At 38.6% G+C, this 17760-nt stretch overlaps 3 protein-coding genes across 6 annotated transcripts; 2 read left to right on the forward strand and 1 right to left on the reverse strand.

Moving 5' to 3' along the window:
* The first annotated feature begins 353 nt into the window (after window positions 1-353).
* On the forward strand, window positions 354-3646 carry LOC106452520 (metal tolerance protein C2). The gene is made up of 10 exons (XM_013894665.3): window positions 354-796; window positions 1127-1235; window positions 1529-1568; window positions 1864-1940; window positions 2060-2148; window positions 2455-2524; window positions 2652-2690; window positions 2793-2943; window positions 3030-3119; window positions 3209-3646. Exons 1-10 carry the CDS (start codon window positions 388-390, stop codon window positions 3308-3310), a joined length of 1176 nt encoding a protein of 391 aa, XP_013750119.1. The 5' UTR covers window positions 354-387; the 3' UTR covers window positions 3311-3646.
* A 680-nt stretch (window positions 3647-4326) lies between these two features.
* On the forward strand, window positions 4327-6607 carry LOC106452518 (tetraspanin-6). Of its 3 annotated transcripts, none has more exons than XM_048759233.1 (4): window positions 4409-5049; window positions 5383-5699; window positions 5841-5902; window positions 6336-6607. In XM_048759233.1, the coding sequence occupies exons 1-3, from the start codon at window positions 4558-4560 to the stop codon at window positions 5878-5880; spliced, it is 849 nt and encodes a 282-aa protein (XP_048615190.1). In that variant the 5' UTR covers window positions 4409-4557; the 3' UTR covers window positions 5881-5902; window positions 6336-6607. The 3 variants fall into 3 exon arrangements, with proteins under 3 accessions (XP_048615189.1, XP_048615190.1, XP_048615191.1); XM_048759234.1 differs by having other exon boundaries at window positions 6339-6607; XM_048759232.1 differs by lacking the exon at window positions 6336-6607 and having other exon boundaries at window positions 4327-5049; window positions 5841-6025.
* LOC106452517 (GTPase Der) lies at window positions 6069-17133 on the reverse strand. Of its 2 annotated transcripts, XR_007324311.1 has the most exons (13): window positions 16717-17133; window positions 16581-16639; window positions 16367-16462; window positions 15995-16288; window positions 15745-15884; window positions 15311-15398; window positions 15036-15224; window positions 14692-14853; window positions 14416-14609; window positions 14189-14339; window positions 13935-14103; window positions 13718-13849; window positions 6069-6087 (listed from the first exon to the last, which is right to left on the reverse strand). XR_007324311.1 is itself a non-coding variant. In XM_013894663.3 (12 exons), the coding sequence occupies exons 1-12, from the start codon at window positions 17078-17080 to the stop codon at window positions 13785-13787; spliced, it is 1971 nt and encodes a 656-aa protein (XP_013750117.1). In that variant the 5' UTR covers window positions 17081-17133; the 3' UTR covers window positions 13694-13784. The 2 variants fall into 2 exon arrangements, 1 of the variants encoding a protein (XP_013750117.1); XM_013894663.3 differs by lacking the exon at window positions 6069-6087 and having other exon boundaries at window positions 13694-13849.
* Between the last annotated feature and the right edge of the window lie 627 nt (window positions 17134-17760).

The raw sequence follows: 17760 nt of genomic DNA on the forward strand, positions 1-17760 counted from the left end.
TCCAAATCTTCCTTCTTTTTTCGTATACTGTAGTTTTTTTCAAGTCATCCATGGTAAACCTTTAAGATCATTTTTACCCCACCAGAATCCCATTAAGATGGCATCTATCTTTTGTGTTGTTGCAACAGGGAGTTTAAAATGTGACATAGAATAGATAGGGGTTGATACAGCAACCGATTTGATCGTAACTTCTTTACCAGCTGATGAAAACATACATAATTACAAGACTCGAGAGCCAATCAAGTCCAATAAGGCGTTTAATGCGGTCAACGCTTCTTGACTTGAGGCTCTTATATGGGCTTACATCAGTGGCCCATTAAGGTGATTCTTGTGTACTTTTAAGACTTGTTGAATTTACACATTTGAGGATCAAACAGAAAGCTAAGTATGGAGAGATCCGTTTCCTTCGATCTTAGCGGCGATAACGAACTCCCGAATGATCGGAGCAGCGACGTCGGATACACCGCCAATGATCGGAGGCTCGCTTACTCCCGCTCCTTTCACCACTCCCACTCCCACGGCCCGCGAACGCCCGCAGCTAAGCCTTTTCTCGATAGGACGGTCTCCACCATCGATATGCCGCCGGAGATATACTCTGTCGACGGGGATGATGTTTTCTTCGGGGAAGGGAAAGCGGCGGCGATTGGGAAAGCGTCGGCTTTGCGTATGGTTTTGGTGGTTTTTGGGGTGCTGAGAAATGGAAATCGGCAGATGAAGAGATTGTTTCTGCTGATTTCGCTTAACGTGGCGTATTCTACCACAGAGCTGTTGATTGGGTTATTGACTGGGCGTGTAGGTACGATTTGGTTCCAGCTTTTAACATTTTGTTACACTTAGTTTTTAGTTCGTGGTAACTTTGTGTGTGTGGGAGAGACTTTTGGATTTGTTGAAGAACTAAGGTTTTAGTAGTGGCTAGAGATATAGATGGAAAGTGAAATGAATCAGCTAAAGCCCCAAGATTTTGATTCCAAGTCTTAATTTGATATAATCTGAATCATGAAACTAAACCACCACATGGATAGTAGATCTTGTGCGTGTATCCAGGGAACTTGGCTATGCAGCTGTAATTTCTGATTATTTATTAACCTTACTCTCTTTTTTTGGCTGTTTTATTTGACTCTTACAGGTTTGGTTTCCGATGCATTCCATTTGACATTTGGATGTGGTCTCTTGACGTTTTCTTTGTTTGCAATGGCGACTTCAAGGAAGAAGCCTGATCATGCTTACTCGTACGGGTAAGAAATATGTAAAATTTGATCCGCTTAGTTTGTTTTGTATTAGGGATATAGGTTGGAATGCATGCTTTGTGGTAGTTAACGGTTGATTTCTCAATTTGTCAAATTATTTTTTCTTTTCTTTCTCTCTGGAGCAATTCCTAAAGTAGATTCGCTAATGTTTTCGTAGGATATAGTATTTATAGTTGCTGAATATGAAACCTTTTCTGTTTGATTTTTTTGCTGCTAATACTGTAATTGCATAATGCTGAATTGGTTGGAACTTAGAAATCGTTGCCTTTTTTGGTTACCAGGTACAAAAGACTTGAAGTTCTATCTGCTTTCACTAATGCTGTAAGTATGTTCTTAAAGTTTGTTGGATCATGGATGTCATTTCCAGTTTTAATTTGAAGGTCTAATGGCTGATGTGCCATGCAATAAAACTGGTTTAATATCGTATAGAAATTAGTGTCCTGAGCTTATCTCAGTGTTTGCACACTTTCCTTTACTGTTGTTGGTAGAATAGAATAATCTTACAGCTCGTTAAAAATGTTGATTATCTTTTCATTTTGCCTTCATCACTGTCTCATTCATTTTATCTTTTGGGTTAACACATTGATATGTTCAGTATTGACATATGTGTAGACAGCTGTTTCTTATGTTCATGTCGTTCTCCTTAGCTGTGGAAGCTCTTCATGCATTTGTTCAAGATGAATCAGAGCACAAGTAAGTTTCTTTCCCCAAGTGACATGCCTAAGAGAGCTCGTAGTTATTTCTCTAGCACTTACTAAGTTTACACTAAGTTCTTTGCATTAATATGATGTATTGAAATTGACTTCATGCAGGCATTATCTTATTGTATCAGCGGTAACAAATCTGCTGGTGAACCTACTTGGTGTTTGGTTCTTCCGGAATTATGCTCGTATGAATATTGGTATGTATTCTCTGTTTTATAATTATGCTTAAGTTCTGGTTAGACTTGAATGAACTGATGCCAATACTGGTGATTTATATCATATAGCCCTGTTTGGCGGCTTTGGTATATTTCGTTTGTAAAAACTGGCCACCCCTGTCAATGTAAAGCAACAAAGAAGCAAAGGGTTTCTAATTAAGATAGAATAAGTAGGAGGATTAGTTAAAATAGAGAGACAGAAGCATGATGACTGAATCTGGCCTTCTGTACATATTCAAAACTCACATTTTTCTTGAATGTGTTTCTTAAATTCATAAAATGATGCAGTGTACAGAAAAGCAGAAGATATGAACTACCACTCCGTTTGCTTGCATGTCATATCAGATTCCATCCGCAGGTGTGATATTCTTTTTGGCTTTCTTTATCTCAAGCAGAGCCGCAGATAGCTAGATAGAAAAATGTTTCTCTTTGCATGGAATTTACATACATCCCACATGACATATTCGCTGCTTCTGTCTTTTCAGTGCAGGTCTGATACTGGCATCCTGGCTCCTCTCTCTGGGGTAATGCTCACTTCCTTTAAAAGGAACAAAATGAATAAAAATGTCTTATTACCTGACCTCTTACATTTTCCATTTTTCTCCTCCGGTCTTTGGATTTTTCAGGGTTGAAAATGCAGAGGTCCTATGTTTGGGATTGGTATCAGTTACAGTGTTTATGCTTGTTATGCCACTCTTCAAAGCCACTGGTGGCGTTTTGCTTCAGATGGCACCTCCAAACATTCCTTCTTCCGCATTAAGTAAATGCTTGCGTCAGGTTCGCTCTGTTCCATAAAGTGTTTCCTGAACGTGTACATATAGATCGATCAACCTGGGTTTCTCTTCAACTATCTTTATTTACAGATTACTTCTCGAGAGGATGTCATAGAGGTTTTACAGGCACGTTTCTGGGAGGTTGTGCCCGGTCACACTGTTGGCTCACTCAGAATCCAGGTACTAGCTTCCTTACTGTTTTCATATCGGTTAAAACACGAATCCATAATAAGAATTGTACTGATTTTGAGCTGGTTATTTGTGTTTAGGTGAAGAGCGGGATAGATGAAAGGCCTTTACTGCAATATGTGTATGATGTATACCATGATTTGGGTGTACAAGACTTGACGCTGCAAACAGACTACAGCTGAGCTGCATCTACTTCTATGTTTTCAAATACTGAGGACTTTGGATGTATACTAGTAGAGATTATGGTTCTATAAGAAGATAGCACTTGGTTTCAAGCTTGCGAGTTTCTTGTTACATTTGTTTAGTTTTATTTTTTTTAATTCCTTTTCCCATTCGTCTTTTGAACCACACACACAAGGACCACAATCTTTGTAAACTCTTTTAGTCTTTCAAGTTTGTGCGTCTTTTTGGCTCAAATTCTCCTTTTTAATCCTTTTTCATGTAAAAAAATCATCTGCAAAATGTAAAATCAAAACGGTAGCACGTAAAATTGTCAGCTGAAACAAGATTTTATTGTTCTTCTTGTTTACACAGAAAAAACTAAGTGGAGGAATCAAAGATCATATTGTGCTCCTCAACCTACACAGCCTAATATTCTGCAAGTTATGGGGACAGTACAAGCATCTTAAAAAGCAAATTCATCCGTCCATGTCTATGTTATTCTTTGCTTACCCCCGTTTGCTTCGTTGATCATTGTAAATTTAACATAGTTTACTAAACGATACAAAAATTTGTAAACATAAAAAAAATGATACAAAAATTTAATATAGTTTACTAATTGACTACGTGCACATGACAAAGGAATTTTTATTAATGGAACTTGAAAATATATTTTGGATTTAACTGAACTACAAAAACGCAAGATATATATGAAAAGTATCTCAATTATTTCCCGTAACGAGTCAACAATTTCAAAGTATACAATACCCACATATGATACGATCCATTATATAATCCATGATTGCGTTTTTTGGACTCTAAGCTAGAAAAATGTATATTAATAATATGGTATATCATATTTAATTAAGGCACTACTTGTGTGGTCTGCTTTATTGTTAGTTAAACGTATAAAATAGAATAATAAACAAGAACCAATTGTCCAAAAAGACACTTTTATTTGAAAAAATACTATTTTTAATGTTATTGTTTGGATGATTCAAATCAAGAGACGACCAGAGAATATGAGCATGAATCATCAAACCATTAACTCTTAACCTTTCCCCTTAAAAAAAATTCCCAGTTGATAAGATAGAATCAAAAGCAGAAAAAAGGTAGAGTTAAACAATATAATAACTAAAAAACAAAGAAGATTGTAAGATAAAGCTGATGAAGTTCACATTACAAGAAGAGAATCTGCTTATTACAAAAGAGAGAGATATAAGAGAATACACTGCTAAGTCTCTGGTTTCTTCTTGATAACACTTTCACTATGTACAGATTCAGCAACACAGTGATTGGAGTCTTAAACCTCCTCAGCTTACTAGCTTCAATACCAATCATAGGAGCCGCTCTATGGAAGGCAAGAAGCAGCACAACTTGCGAAAACTTCCTCCAGACTCCTCTACTCGTTATAGGTTTCATCATACTCTTAGTATCTCTCGCCGGATTCATAGGAGCCTGTTTCAACGTGGCATGGGCTCTTTGGGTTTACTTAGTGGTCATGATCTTCCTCATCGCGACTCTTATGGGTCTAACTCTGTTTGGTCTGGTGGTGACGAGCCAAGGAGGCGGTGTGGAAGTACCAGGGAGGGTTTATAAAGAGTATAGGCTTGGTGATTATCATCCATGGTTGAGAGAGAGAGTTAGAGATCCTCAGTATTGGATCTCTATAAGAAGCTGTATCTTGAGTTCCAAGACTTGTGCTAAGATTGAATCTTGGACTACACTTGATTATTTCCAAAGAGACATGACTTCTGTTCAGGTATCATCCTCAGTGCCTAGAGCCATGTTAAAAAAAAATTAACCGTAGATTTTTATATATGTCTAAAGTTTTTATTGATTTATAAGTATTAATAACTCCAGTTATATATGTTTTTTTTTTTGAAATTATAAGTATTAATTTATAAATATATTTGAAAATTTAAATTTTACTCCAATTTATATATATTTTAAAAAAAATCAAACCATTTTCAATCTTTCCATTTACACATGCTAAAAGACTGCCATGATCCTCATTTATATTTTCTCATATTCATTGCCCTATCGTATAAGCTAGCATCTTCATCAACTTTGTATGCGTGTGTTTGATTTATAGTCGGGATGTTGTAAGCCACCAACGGCGTGCGCGTACGAGACCGGAGTAATAGTAGGAGGAGAAGATTGCTATAGATGGAACAATGGTATTGAAACGTTATGCTACGAGTGTGATGCTTGCAAAGCTGGTGTTCTTGAAGAGATACGTCTTGACTGGAGAAAGTTATCGGTCGTTAATATTCTGGTCCTTGTCCTCCTCATCGCTGTCTATGCTGCTGGTTGCTGCGCCTTCCACAACACTCGCCACGCAGCTCATCCTTATCATCCTTCTGATGATAACCGCATGACCAAAGTCCGTCCTCGTTGGGACTATTACTGGTACGTATACTACATAGACTTATATTATACTCTTCCATCATTATTATAGATCATCTCATTTCACTTTTTTCTTCTGACAAAAATGAATATTTCTAATGTTTTTTGACAAAGATAGTTTCGTGTTTCTTTGTTCTATTACAGGTGGAGATGGTGGCATGAAAAGAAAGAACAGCTTTACTGAGAGCCTCATCGCCTGTGCTTTGGTCTGTTTATCATTTTCTTTTTTTTTTACCAACTTGTGATTTAAGAAAACATAAACATAAAGAAACGTTGTAGTTCTGTTTCCTATAAATCGTCAAGAGATTAGTAAATGTCGTTTTGATTCACAGAAAGAAACAAAATGGAACATACATGGAATATCAATACAGAGTCAGAGACTATGAATTTAGTTGTATAACTAGTGTTGACCCCATGCTTCGCATGGGAATAGTTTTACTTGCAAACAAAGAAAACAGTAAAAATCAGCATATAATTGGAAAAATCATCTCATGAGAGTAAATTAATCAGTACAAAATAATGAGAACACATACACTTAAGCTGAGGTTCAGACTCGGACCGAGGCTTGTGATGAAGCTGGCTCGTGTGGCTTTTTGTGGTTTCTGCATCTAATCTTTTTATGTTTACCTTCTTGATCAGAAGACTGAGACCAAGCTTCTAAAACCAATTGAAAGGCGTCTTCTGCGCTGTTGAACTTGTTCTTGTCTGAGATGAAGCAAAAGAGCTAATCTCTTGTAGTGTTTCTCTACTGTTTCATCATCAGCAACGATCAACATTCAGAATCTCATATCAAACAGCTTCTCTTCCTCCTCTGGTTATACAGAGATAAAAACATCAAACTCTTTACCTGGTTAATGAACGTTTTACCTCCGTAGTAATCATTCTCTAAGAGTTTTTTTTTTTATCACCAATACCCATTGCTTTTCTAGATTCTCCATCGTCACCTACCATTGTTTGTTTGAGAGAGAAAGCAAAGAATTAAACAGAGGTTAAGAGAATTATATACCAAATTCAGTCCACTGTATTTTCGGAACTTACTATGTCCAGAACCACGAAACATCACACAAATCTGAAACAAATTCGTGGAAATTAGGAAAAAGAAACTTTGTAAAATCTCGTGCCAAGTGAAGAATCTCTGAAGAAGAAACAAAGAAGAAGAAAAATATTAGGAATTGCGAGATAACCAAGGATCGAAGCGTTTGTGTAATCATCAAGAACTCTTCATGATCGCAGCAATAGTTTATTTCCTGCTTTTTGTAGAAGCCGGAAAACCGGACCGATGTAAACGATATAATAAAAGCGAAGTTAAGGAAAGAGATCATATCTCGCCTCCATGTCTATTTGCGAATACGGTTTCTTATCGTCCTCGTATTCGTTTTTATATATTCGTCTATTTCCTTAACTTCGCTTTTATTATATCGTTTACATCGGTCCGGTTTTCCGGCTTCTACAATCTTAACTCAAAATCGCTTTATGTTTAAAGCTTTAATCGGGTTGATAAACGATTAATAGAAACGGGTTTTGGAACCGTGTTTGCGATTTGCTTTCTAGCATTTCCGCGAAACGTTTTGTTCTTATCTCACAACGATGTTTGCGATTATTGCGATTAGCTATACGCTTATCCGCGAAACGTTTCTGCCTAAATGTGTTTGCGATTTGCCTTAGAGCACTTCCGCGAAACGTTTCTGGTTATTTCATTACGTTTTGCGGATTGCTTTCTAGCATTTTCGCAAAACGTTGATACATTCTTCAAACTTTATATACATGAATCGTTTCAGTAACCGTTTTCTTAAGCGAGTTTGTGAAACATTCTAAGTCTATAAAAATGGTTTCTGCGAACGCTTTTAAGCGAGTTTGCAAAACATTTTTTCCAGACTTATATCGATATGATTTGGTTCAAATACCAAAAATGAACATCAATTTTAGACTATTATTTTCTTTAAAATAATATGTTATTTGTTGAATGGAGTACTAATCCGTTTTTTCATGTTTTCTCTACAGAAAAATGACAAACGATAACAACACCCCCATTGACACCACGGATGTCATTCAGACTCCACTCAACGCTGCAGCAACTGATGCAACTGGCGTGACAACCGCTGCAGCAACAACGAGCACTATCCTCCCTGCGGGAAATGCTGCTGATGAAACCACTCGCCGTAGCCTATTCAGTGCTGGTCTTTATCAGACGGGTTCAGGATCAGCAACTGCAAGTGGTCCGGTGGCAGTTCAAACTCCTCCAGCTGTACCTAGCTTGTTCACTCAAGGGCTGATGCCAGACAAGTTTGATGGCAAAGGCTTCAAAACGTGGCAGAAGAAGATGATGTTCTTCCTGACAACGATGAAACTGGATAAGTTCATCCAGGAGGACAAGCCCCTGATTCCGTACGGGATTGATGATGTCCACAGTCTTGCAACAGTTGACATATGGGTGCATTCCGACTTCATCTGTAAAGGTTACATCTTGGGTCATCTCATTGACCCATTGTACCGTGTCTACTGTGAGATCCCCACGGCGAAAGAGCTATGGAGATCACTGGACAAGAAGTGCAGAGGTGAGGACGCTGGCTGCCAGAAGTATGTGGTCTCAAAGTTCCACGACTTCAAAATGGTGGATTCAAAACCCATCATGGATCAGGTGGAAGCACTTCAGCTCATTTGCCATGAAATCGCTGCTGAAGGAATGTCCATCTGCGAGACATTCACAACTCTCAGCTTCATTGAAAAGCTTCCTCCAAGCTATGCGGATTTCAAGAACTACTTGAAGCACAAAAAGAAGAAGATGGGGCTCGAGGAGCTCATCATGAGGCTTCAGATGGAATCCAGAAACCGAATTGCTGACAAGGTCACTGCTAAGGAGCACAGTGTCAACATGGCTGAGCACAAAGGCAAAGGAAAGGCACACGCCCATTCTCCTGCCAAGCCTTCCAAAACTGATGCAGCCCTGAAGGCTTCTGGAAAAAACTTTAAGAACAAAGGCATTGAAATCAATGCGAATGCGAATGTGGAGAAGTTCAGGGGGAAATGTCACTACTGCCACAAAGTGGGGCACAAGACTGTTGAGTGTCGCAAAAAGATCAAGGATGAGAAGGCTCAGGCAAATCTCACAGAGGAGGATCTCGTTGCTGTGGTGACTGAAGCCAACATGGTTGAAAGCAACAACCCCAAGGAATGGTGGTATGACACTGGTGCAACCACCCACATTTTCACCGATAGGGCGATGTTCAGCACCTATCACAAAAAGCATGACTGAGGAGAAGCTCAAGATGGGAAACACTGCAGTCTCCAAGATTGAAGGACGCGGCAATGTGATTTTGAAGATGACATCTGGACATGAGGTCACTCTGACGAATGTGAAGCATGTGCCTGACATGAGGAAGAACCTGGTCTCGGGAACCTTGCTCAGCAAGAATGGATTCGCCACAAATTTTGAGGCGGACAAGCTCGTGATTAGGAAAAATGGGATGTATTTGGGAAGAGGGTATGTTAAGGGTGGACTTGTCAAGTTGAATGTAATGACAGTCCCTCCGAAAGTTGTAGCTTCAAAAGTTTCAATGAATAAGAAAGAGCCAGTTGCTTATTTGGTTGAGTCTTTTAATATATGGCATGAAAGATTAGGCCATGTAAACTACAAATCTATACAAAGATTAATGAATTTAAATCTAATTCCTAAATGCAAAACAAGTAAACAAAAATGTGAAGTATGCGTACAGGCTAAGCTCACGAAAACGCCATCACCTCGTGTTGAAAGAACTAATAAACCTCTAGATTTAATTCACACAGATTTATGTGATTTAAAATACTTACAAACTAGAGGTGGTAAAAAGTACTTTGTGACCTTCATAGATGACTGCACAAAATATTGTTATGTATATTTATTACATAGCAAAGACGAAACCTTAGAAAAATTTAAAGAATTTAAACTCGAGGTCGAAAATCAGCTTAAAACAACTATTAAAGTAGTTAGAAGCGACAGAGGAGGCGAGTATGATGGTCCATTCAATGCATTCTGTAAAGAACATGGAATAATCCATCAAACTACAGCTCCTTACTCACCAGAATCTAATGGAGTTGCTGAACGCAAAAATCGAACTCTAAAAGAGATGATGAATGCAATGTTGCAGGAATCTGGGTTACCCCAGAACATGTGGGGGGAAGCATTGCTTACCACTAATTATATCCTCAACAAAATTCCACACAAAGTAACTGGCAAAACTCCATATGAATTATGGAAAGGTAATTTACCTTCGTATAAATACCTCAAAGTGTGGGGGTGCCTAGCAAAAGTTGCAGTACCGCCACCAAAGAAGGTCACTATTGGACCTAAAACAGTGGATTGCATCTTCATCGGATATGCACATAACAGTAATGCTTATCGATTTCTGGTACATAAATCTGAAATATCAGACATTCATGAAAATACAGTCATGGAATCAAGAAATGCATCTTTCTTCGAAAATATTTTTCCATATAAGGAAAAACAAGGTTCAAAACGAACTCGAGAAGAAAGAGACAATGACAAAAACTCAGAAACTGAGACAAACGTCGAGATTTCTATAAATGATATTTCAGAAAATGAAGAAAAAGATGAACCTCGAAGGAGCAAAAGAGCTCGAAAAGAAAAATCTTTTGGAGAAGATTTCCTAATGGCATTTTTAGTAGAAAATGTTCCAAAAACTTTGGCAGAAGCCATGGATTCACCAGAAGCTCCATTTTGGAACGAAGCGGTCAGGAGTGAATTTGATTCGATCATGCAAAATTATACTTATTACATAACGGATTTACCACCTGGCTGCAAAGCATTAGGGAATAAATGGATAATGACACGAAAACCTGGTGGAAAATACAAGTCTAGGCTTGTAGTTCAAGGATTCCGACAAAAGGAAGGCCTTGACTATTTTGATACATATTCTCCAGTGACGAGAATAACATCAATAAGACTGATGATAGCAATCGCAGCCTTAAGAGACCTAGAAATCCATCAAATGGATGTAAAAACTGCTTTTCTAAATGGTGATTTAGAAGAGGAAATTTACATGAAACAACTTGAAGGTTTTGTCATTCCCGGATAGGAAGACAAAGTATGTCGACTTGTAAAGTCACTTTATGGGCTTAAACAAGCTCCTAAACAATGGCACGAAAAATTTGACAATACAATGATGTCAAATGGGTTCAAAATAAATGAATGTGACAAATGCATATACTACAAAACTACCAAAAATGCGTATGTTTTGCTATGTCTATATGTAGATGATATGCTCATTATTGGAAGCAATAAAGACATTATCAATCAAACAAAGAACATGCTCAAAGGGACATTTGAGATGAAAGACTTGGGATTAGTAGATGTAATTCTCGGGGTTAAAGTCACAAGAAATTCAAACGGAGTTATCTTAACCCAATCTCATTATGCTGAAACAATATTAGAGAGATTTGAAAATTACTCTAAGAGTACGGCAAAAACTCCGTTAGATCCCCAAATGCACTTGACAAAGAATTCAGGTGAAGCGGTTTCACAAAACGAGTATGCACGTGTGATTGGAAGTCTCATGTACTTGACCAATTGTACTAGACCAGATCTAGCGCATGCAGTAAACGTACTTAGTCGATATACAAGTAATCCAGGTCATACACACTGGAAAGCTATAACGAGGGTACTCAATTACTTGCGCTACACCAAAGATTTTGGGCTTCACTATGGTAAAGAACCAGCAGTTTTAGAAGGATACAGTGATGCTAACTGGATATCAGATTCCAAAAACTCAAAATCCACGAGCGGATATGTCTTTACACTAGGAGGAGCAGCAATATCATGGAAATCTACCAAACAAACAGTGTTAGCCAGATCTACCATGGAATCTGAGTTCATAGCCTTAGACAAAGCAGCAGAAGAAGCTGAATGGCTTAGAAATTTTTTGGAAGATATTCCTATGTGGGAGAAACCTGTGCCAGCCATACGCATACATTGTGATAGTCAATCAGCAATAGCTCGGGCTCAAAATAATCTCTACAATGGTAAATCTCGTCACATCAGAAGACGACATAAAACCATTAGACAACTTATCTCAACTGGTGTAATCACAGTAGACTACATCAAATCGGCTGACAACCTAGCGGATCCATTTACTAAAGGTTTGCCACGAGATGTTGTTGCTAAATCATCAAAAGGAATGGGTTTAAAGCCTATAACGAATGAGGATGCGTGATTGCAACCCTACCTATCATGACTGGAGATCCCAAGACGTAGGTTCAAAGGGAAAACAAAATCAAGCAGAATCTAACCAAAGCACTTGAGACAAAGTAGTCTCTTCCCAGCTCCTAAGATGATAAAAGTGCTAACAAATGTGTGAAGGATAAGCATAAGCTTTTAATGATTCCATAGCTTCTAAGCGGGGTATTACTCAATACTTTTCATGGTCAATCACCTAATGAGTGTGAAATGTGGCCGTTTCTAGGAGAATGAATGCAAGGCTATATTCTCTAAGTTCACTCATGAAAACCAGGAATAGTTCAGAGCCACAATGAACACAATAGAGAACTAAGTTCTACGAGAAAATGAAGCTGCGTTATGCCTGTTGTCTCAGTTTACATAAAACACCGGTTGGTTCAAGACATCATGTTCACCTTCTGGTAAAGTAAATCCGACAGATATTAACTATGAGTGGTTCAAGGCTTAAAAATGCCACCAACTCAAACACAGTGAATTTTTCGCAAACACTCTCGATAAGTCTGTCTAGTCTAATCATGATTAGAATAAGTATAGTTTTTTCTTTAGAGTCTATCGAGTCTGCATTTAGTCTGCATATGTTTTAGAAGAGTCATTTCTATTCATGTGGGGGATTGTTGGGCCTAATTATTAAGCCTAATGGCTCAAATAATATATGGCAAAATGTGAAAATGAAATGGGCCTATGGGTTCTTACAAAAAGCCTTGTTGGTTTTAATGAAATGAAGTTAACAACATCCCACATTGGTTGGGAGAGTTGATTTTGAGAAGTATATATATGTCTTCATGACATGAGAGGTTAAACAGCTCAGAGGAAGAGAGAGCTCCCCACGCGCGCGCCGCCGCCGCCGTCCGGCCGGCTCGGCTTGGGCTTGGGCTTGGGCTTGGGCTTGGGCTTGGGCTTTTGGCCCGATAAGAACTACTCTTTTTGGACCAAGTTAAGCTCAACGTTTTGCCAGTGCAGCAGCTGTTGCGGGAAGTGGGTCTTCTTAAAATATTGTCTCTCCTCTTCCTTCCTTCATTTGAGAATTTTTTTTTCCTGATCGAAATCCAACAGCAAAAAATCCCTCTGCGTAAGTCTATATTGCGAGAGTGTTTCGTAGAGTTTATAGTTCGATAGGGCGATCACGAGTGAGGCGTGATTCGTCTGCCATGGTTGTATCCTGAGACTCTATATTCGTACAGTCCCGTCTCACTAACGGAGCGAATATTTTGAGTTAAGGAAAGAGATCATATCTCGCCTCCATGTCTATTTGCGAATACGGTTTCTTATCGTCCTCGTATTCGTTTTTATATATTCGTCTATTTACTTAACTTCGCTTTTATTATATCGTTTACATCGGTCCGGTTTTCCGGCTTCTACACTTTTCTCTGTAATGCTTCAAACCTGATGCTCCTGTAACACAATATTATATTGAACAAAGCAAAAATTACAATTTGATACTGTTGTATCAAAGCAAACACTAACTTGTTTTGTTGATAGGCTCGAACAATTTCTTTTTAACAAAGTTCACGCCAATAGAGCAAACACCTGATAAGACAAATAAGTATCGAATTTACTTGATTACATGCTATATTTTTTTGATTGATTTAGTATGTTACCTATTACCGAAACGTCTCTTTTGAGTGATCACCGGCTATATTCGCTGGGTGTTTGTAGAATTTTAGAGATAGGAGTTGAGTAAATAAAACATTTTGGAGGAAGGATAACCGTGAGTAGTAGTTGTTTTTAGAAGCCGTTTTCTACATTTGATTCGCCAAGCGACTTGCGCTTTAGTATATAAGGGATATATATATATATAATCGAATTGCAATACATTATTTCTCAAGAAATACACATAATTAAGCAAAAATGACTTGACATTATGACCGTTTGGTTGCAAGATTTCTCTCACGTGAAAGACTTGACATTCTCATTGTTCCTCCACCTGCAAAATTTATTTCAAGTTATACATACAAAACATTGTCATATTTTCAAAATGAATCACAAGTTTATGCTAGCAAAACTCGTACCTCCTCCATTTTTGTCAGATCTCTTACGGCTGCGCCAAAGAAGACGAATAGGAGTCCCAGCAAAGCCTGCATCTGTGCGTAGCTGCTTCTCCATATATCTTCTGTACGTATCCGAAAACAGCTTTGCATCGTTTACAAAGAACACAAACGTCGGTGGCCTTATTGCTGCCTGCATTGATCACATCAATTAGTCTCAAGATTTGCCTTTACTGCTAATAAAAAAAAACACAATGGGAGATCTTATCATTATTTACCTGAGTGCAATAATAAACACGGCCTCGTTTGCCTCCTCGGGTTCTTGGAGGGGATTTAAACGCAACCGCTTCTCTTATCACTTGGTTCAATGTAGCTGTACTAAGTCTTCTTGATCTCTCCTTTTGAACCGTCGCAGCAGCAACCACAATGCTACATTTTTATCCAACAGAATAAGTAAAAAATGTGAAGGTGGAAGTAGTTTATGAAACTTTGGAAGGAGACGCACTTGTCAACGCTATGGCCAGTAATAGCAGTTGAATAAACAATGGGTGCCCATTTGAGGGAACGGAGCTTCTCCCTGACATCATCCTCGTAATGTGCTGCAGTCTGTTGGTTTTTGTTTGGTATTGTATCCCATTTGTTTACAACTACAAGACATCCTTTCCCTTCTCTTTCGATTCTTTCTGCAATCTTCATGTCCTGTGTTTCCAATATAGCAAAGCACTAAGCAACGAGAAGAAGATGAGTTTGTTTCCCACATTGTTTAGAACTAGTGAAATACCTGCTCTGTTATGCATGCCATGGCTTCAATGACAAGAGCAACCACATCAGAGCGACGAATTGCTCGGAATGCACGGTTCACTGACATGGCCTCTGTAGTGCTCCCTGATGAAGCCACAGCAGCTTTTTTCCTGATCCCAGCCGTATCTATAAGCCTAAACTTCTGAAACACAGTTCATAAATCATTTTCAGTGTTATACGGATCCAATGCACCTTTGAACACTGCTCATATTCAGAGTTCAGCAGTATTCAACTTGGACAATGCTAGTCCTTGATGATAGTAGCCAAACCAAATTGACAAAAATGCTAGGAGTTAACATGGAAAGCGCATTAAATTGAACTGACCTCCCCATCTGGTCCGGTAAATTCAGCATCAATAGCATCACGGGTAGTGCCACTAACAGGGCTAACAATTGTTCTATCCTCTCGGACAAGTGCATTCAAAATGCTGCTTTTCCCAACATTTGGCCTGCCTATAATTGCAATGGCAGGTATGTAGTTTTCTTCTTCCTCCTCTTCCATGGTCTCCATTATCTATTTTTTTTTTTTTTAAAAGCAATGAATTTTGATATTTTCATTTGTAAACTGAGGCCAGTTGAACATACTAAAAGGTTACAAACCTCGAGTTTGTTTAGTCCAGAACAAACAAGATCAAGTAGCTCTCCTGTTCCAGTTCCCGACAATGCGGAAATAGGGATAGGTGAAAACCTGGAAGTTCCATCATGACATGCTTGTTAAGCTCAAAGCCAAATAATCTCCAAAATTGACAAAGAAATGTATAGCAACGGAAGAAAGTATTTTATGATGCTTACAAGTATCGTCAGGTCTACAAACTCATCAAAATAAAAAAATACTAAATCCGTAAAATTAGAACAAAATTTTTGTTAAATGTGAAGACAACAAAGCAACAAATATTCAAATCATCTGATGAAAAAGTAGGAAAAATGACGTTTAACCATGAGTTTTATTTTTGTAGGCAGCTGAAATATCAATGAAAAGCTATGAATGTGCACAAACATGATTGATTCTGAGGGTAGGATGAAAGCCAAATTACCCAAGAGACCAAAACTCTGAAGCCTGCATGAGTCCTTTACGTGGCGATTCACATTTGTTCACCGCGAGGATGATATTCTTATGTGAATAGTACTTCCGCAACCAGTCTGCAATCTCCACATCAGCACCTGTAGGCCCTGTCTGCGTATTGATCGAGTACCAAAAAAATCATTACCATCCATCAACAACCAAAAAAAATTAATAAGCCAAAGACAGAAACGTTGTAGCTTGTTTGAAGATAAGAACCGAACCTGGCCATCGACAACGAAAACAATAACATCTGACTCTTCCACAGCCGCAGTAGCTTGCTTCTCAATCATGGAAGGCATCCTCGCAACAGCTGCCTCCCTAGAGCTTAGTGGAATACCTTCCATGCCAATGGTGGTCGAAACGTTAAGCTCTTCCATGACACCAGCTGGCGACTTGGAAACAGTCATGACACCTCCTGTGTCCACCACCACAAACTCTTGATCGCCCCAGTAGGATCTACCGTACAGTCTATCCCTAGTAACTCCAGGTTCATCCACCACTATCGCTTTATTCTCCTGCAATTGCATTAAAAGAACAAGTTAACACCTCTCTACCATGAATGTGTAAGGAGAAAACAATCAAAACTCTTTTACCCCAACGAGACGGTTGAACAATGCTGATTTGCCCACATTGGGCCTTCCAACGATAGCAACTCTTTGGAGAAGATGCTCTGGTATCTGCGCCTGGTTCTTTTTTTTTTTTAGAGTAAACGTCAGTAACCAGACAAAAAAAAAAAATCAAAACTTTATCTACTGAAAGAAGATCTCAAGCTCAAAGGACGAGCCTTTACTGCAAAAAAAGACTAACATTTTTGGCTTGCCTCTTCCCCTTTCTACGTGACTCCTTCCCTTCAACTACATCATCCTCTGTAAAACATCAAGCCACGATCATTATTTAACAGTCAGTGGAGCATAATGCAAAAAGAAAGACACAATCTTTTTACCGAGTTTGAGCTCGCGAGACAGAGTAGTAGCGTAATCCCTAGCGATATCTCTCGCTTCCTTTTCAAGAATTGAGATATCGATGGAGATGTCGTCTTCTTCATCCGACTCATCAGGGTAGCTGTCTTCTTCGGATTCCTCGAACTCTAGCTCGTCTTCTTCAACGGAGGGACCATCGAGAGTTGCTGCGACAGGGTAAGGGAGGCGGGAATGATGCGACCTTTTGTGAGAGTAGGAGAGAACGGAGGGAGGAGAAAAGGGTGAGATATTCGAAGAAGCAAAGGAAGATGAAGGAGAAGAGATCCTAGAGATTATGGGTTTAGAGAAGAAGTTTCTGGTTGTGAGTGAGTCAAGTAGACTCGCCATTGTTTGTGTTTGAGCAGAGAAGAGGGAGAGAAAGAAGCAAACTGCGAAAAAGGTTTATCTTCTTCTTCTGGGTTTTATTATACCGAACCGGATTCGATTCATCCGGTTAAGTTTCCATAACTCGGGATTTCTGGTTTTTGAGTTCTCTACCGGTTCAATTTAGTTTAGTTCGGGTTTTTTCCTGGATTTTAACATTCTGGTTTAATTTAGGTGACTTCGTTTCTCTCATCTTCAAATGCTCCGGTTCATTGCATTTAACAAGAACAGCCTGATGAAACTTTCTTTTTTTTTTAATTTGTTCTGTTGTATTTTTTTGGTTAGAAGATATAAAAATCATGTGGAAGAGAGTCTGGTGTGAAGCAAGTTGGGTCTAAATTAAAAATGCTGATGATATGATGGCAGGCAAGCATGTCCGGTACATTCTGATGGCAGAAAATATGCTAGAGAGCTATATCATTCAACTTCCTCATTCTCTTGTCTATGTTCACTATAACTAGCATTTGAATTTTTCCCTTTTCAGTCTCTTGTTTTGGTTTATATCAACATGCTAGACACAAAGAAGAGAGTTTTGATTGAGTTTGTGATGATGGATCGATCATCTGAGAACTATTGGTGAATACTCTTGATGACCATATTAGACTTTCTAGGGAAGCTGTTTCTGAAGATGAAGTTGTGTCTTG

The sequence above is a fragment of the Brassica napus genome, chromosome C5, assembly GCF_020379485.1.
Source record: "Brassica napus cultivar Da-Ae chromosome C5, Da-Ae, whole genome shotgun sequence".
Lineage (NCBI taxonomy): Eukaryota > Viridiplantae > Streptophyta > Magnoliopsida > Brassicales > Brassicaceae > Brassica > Brassica napus.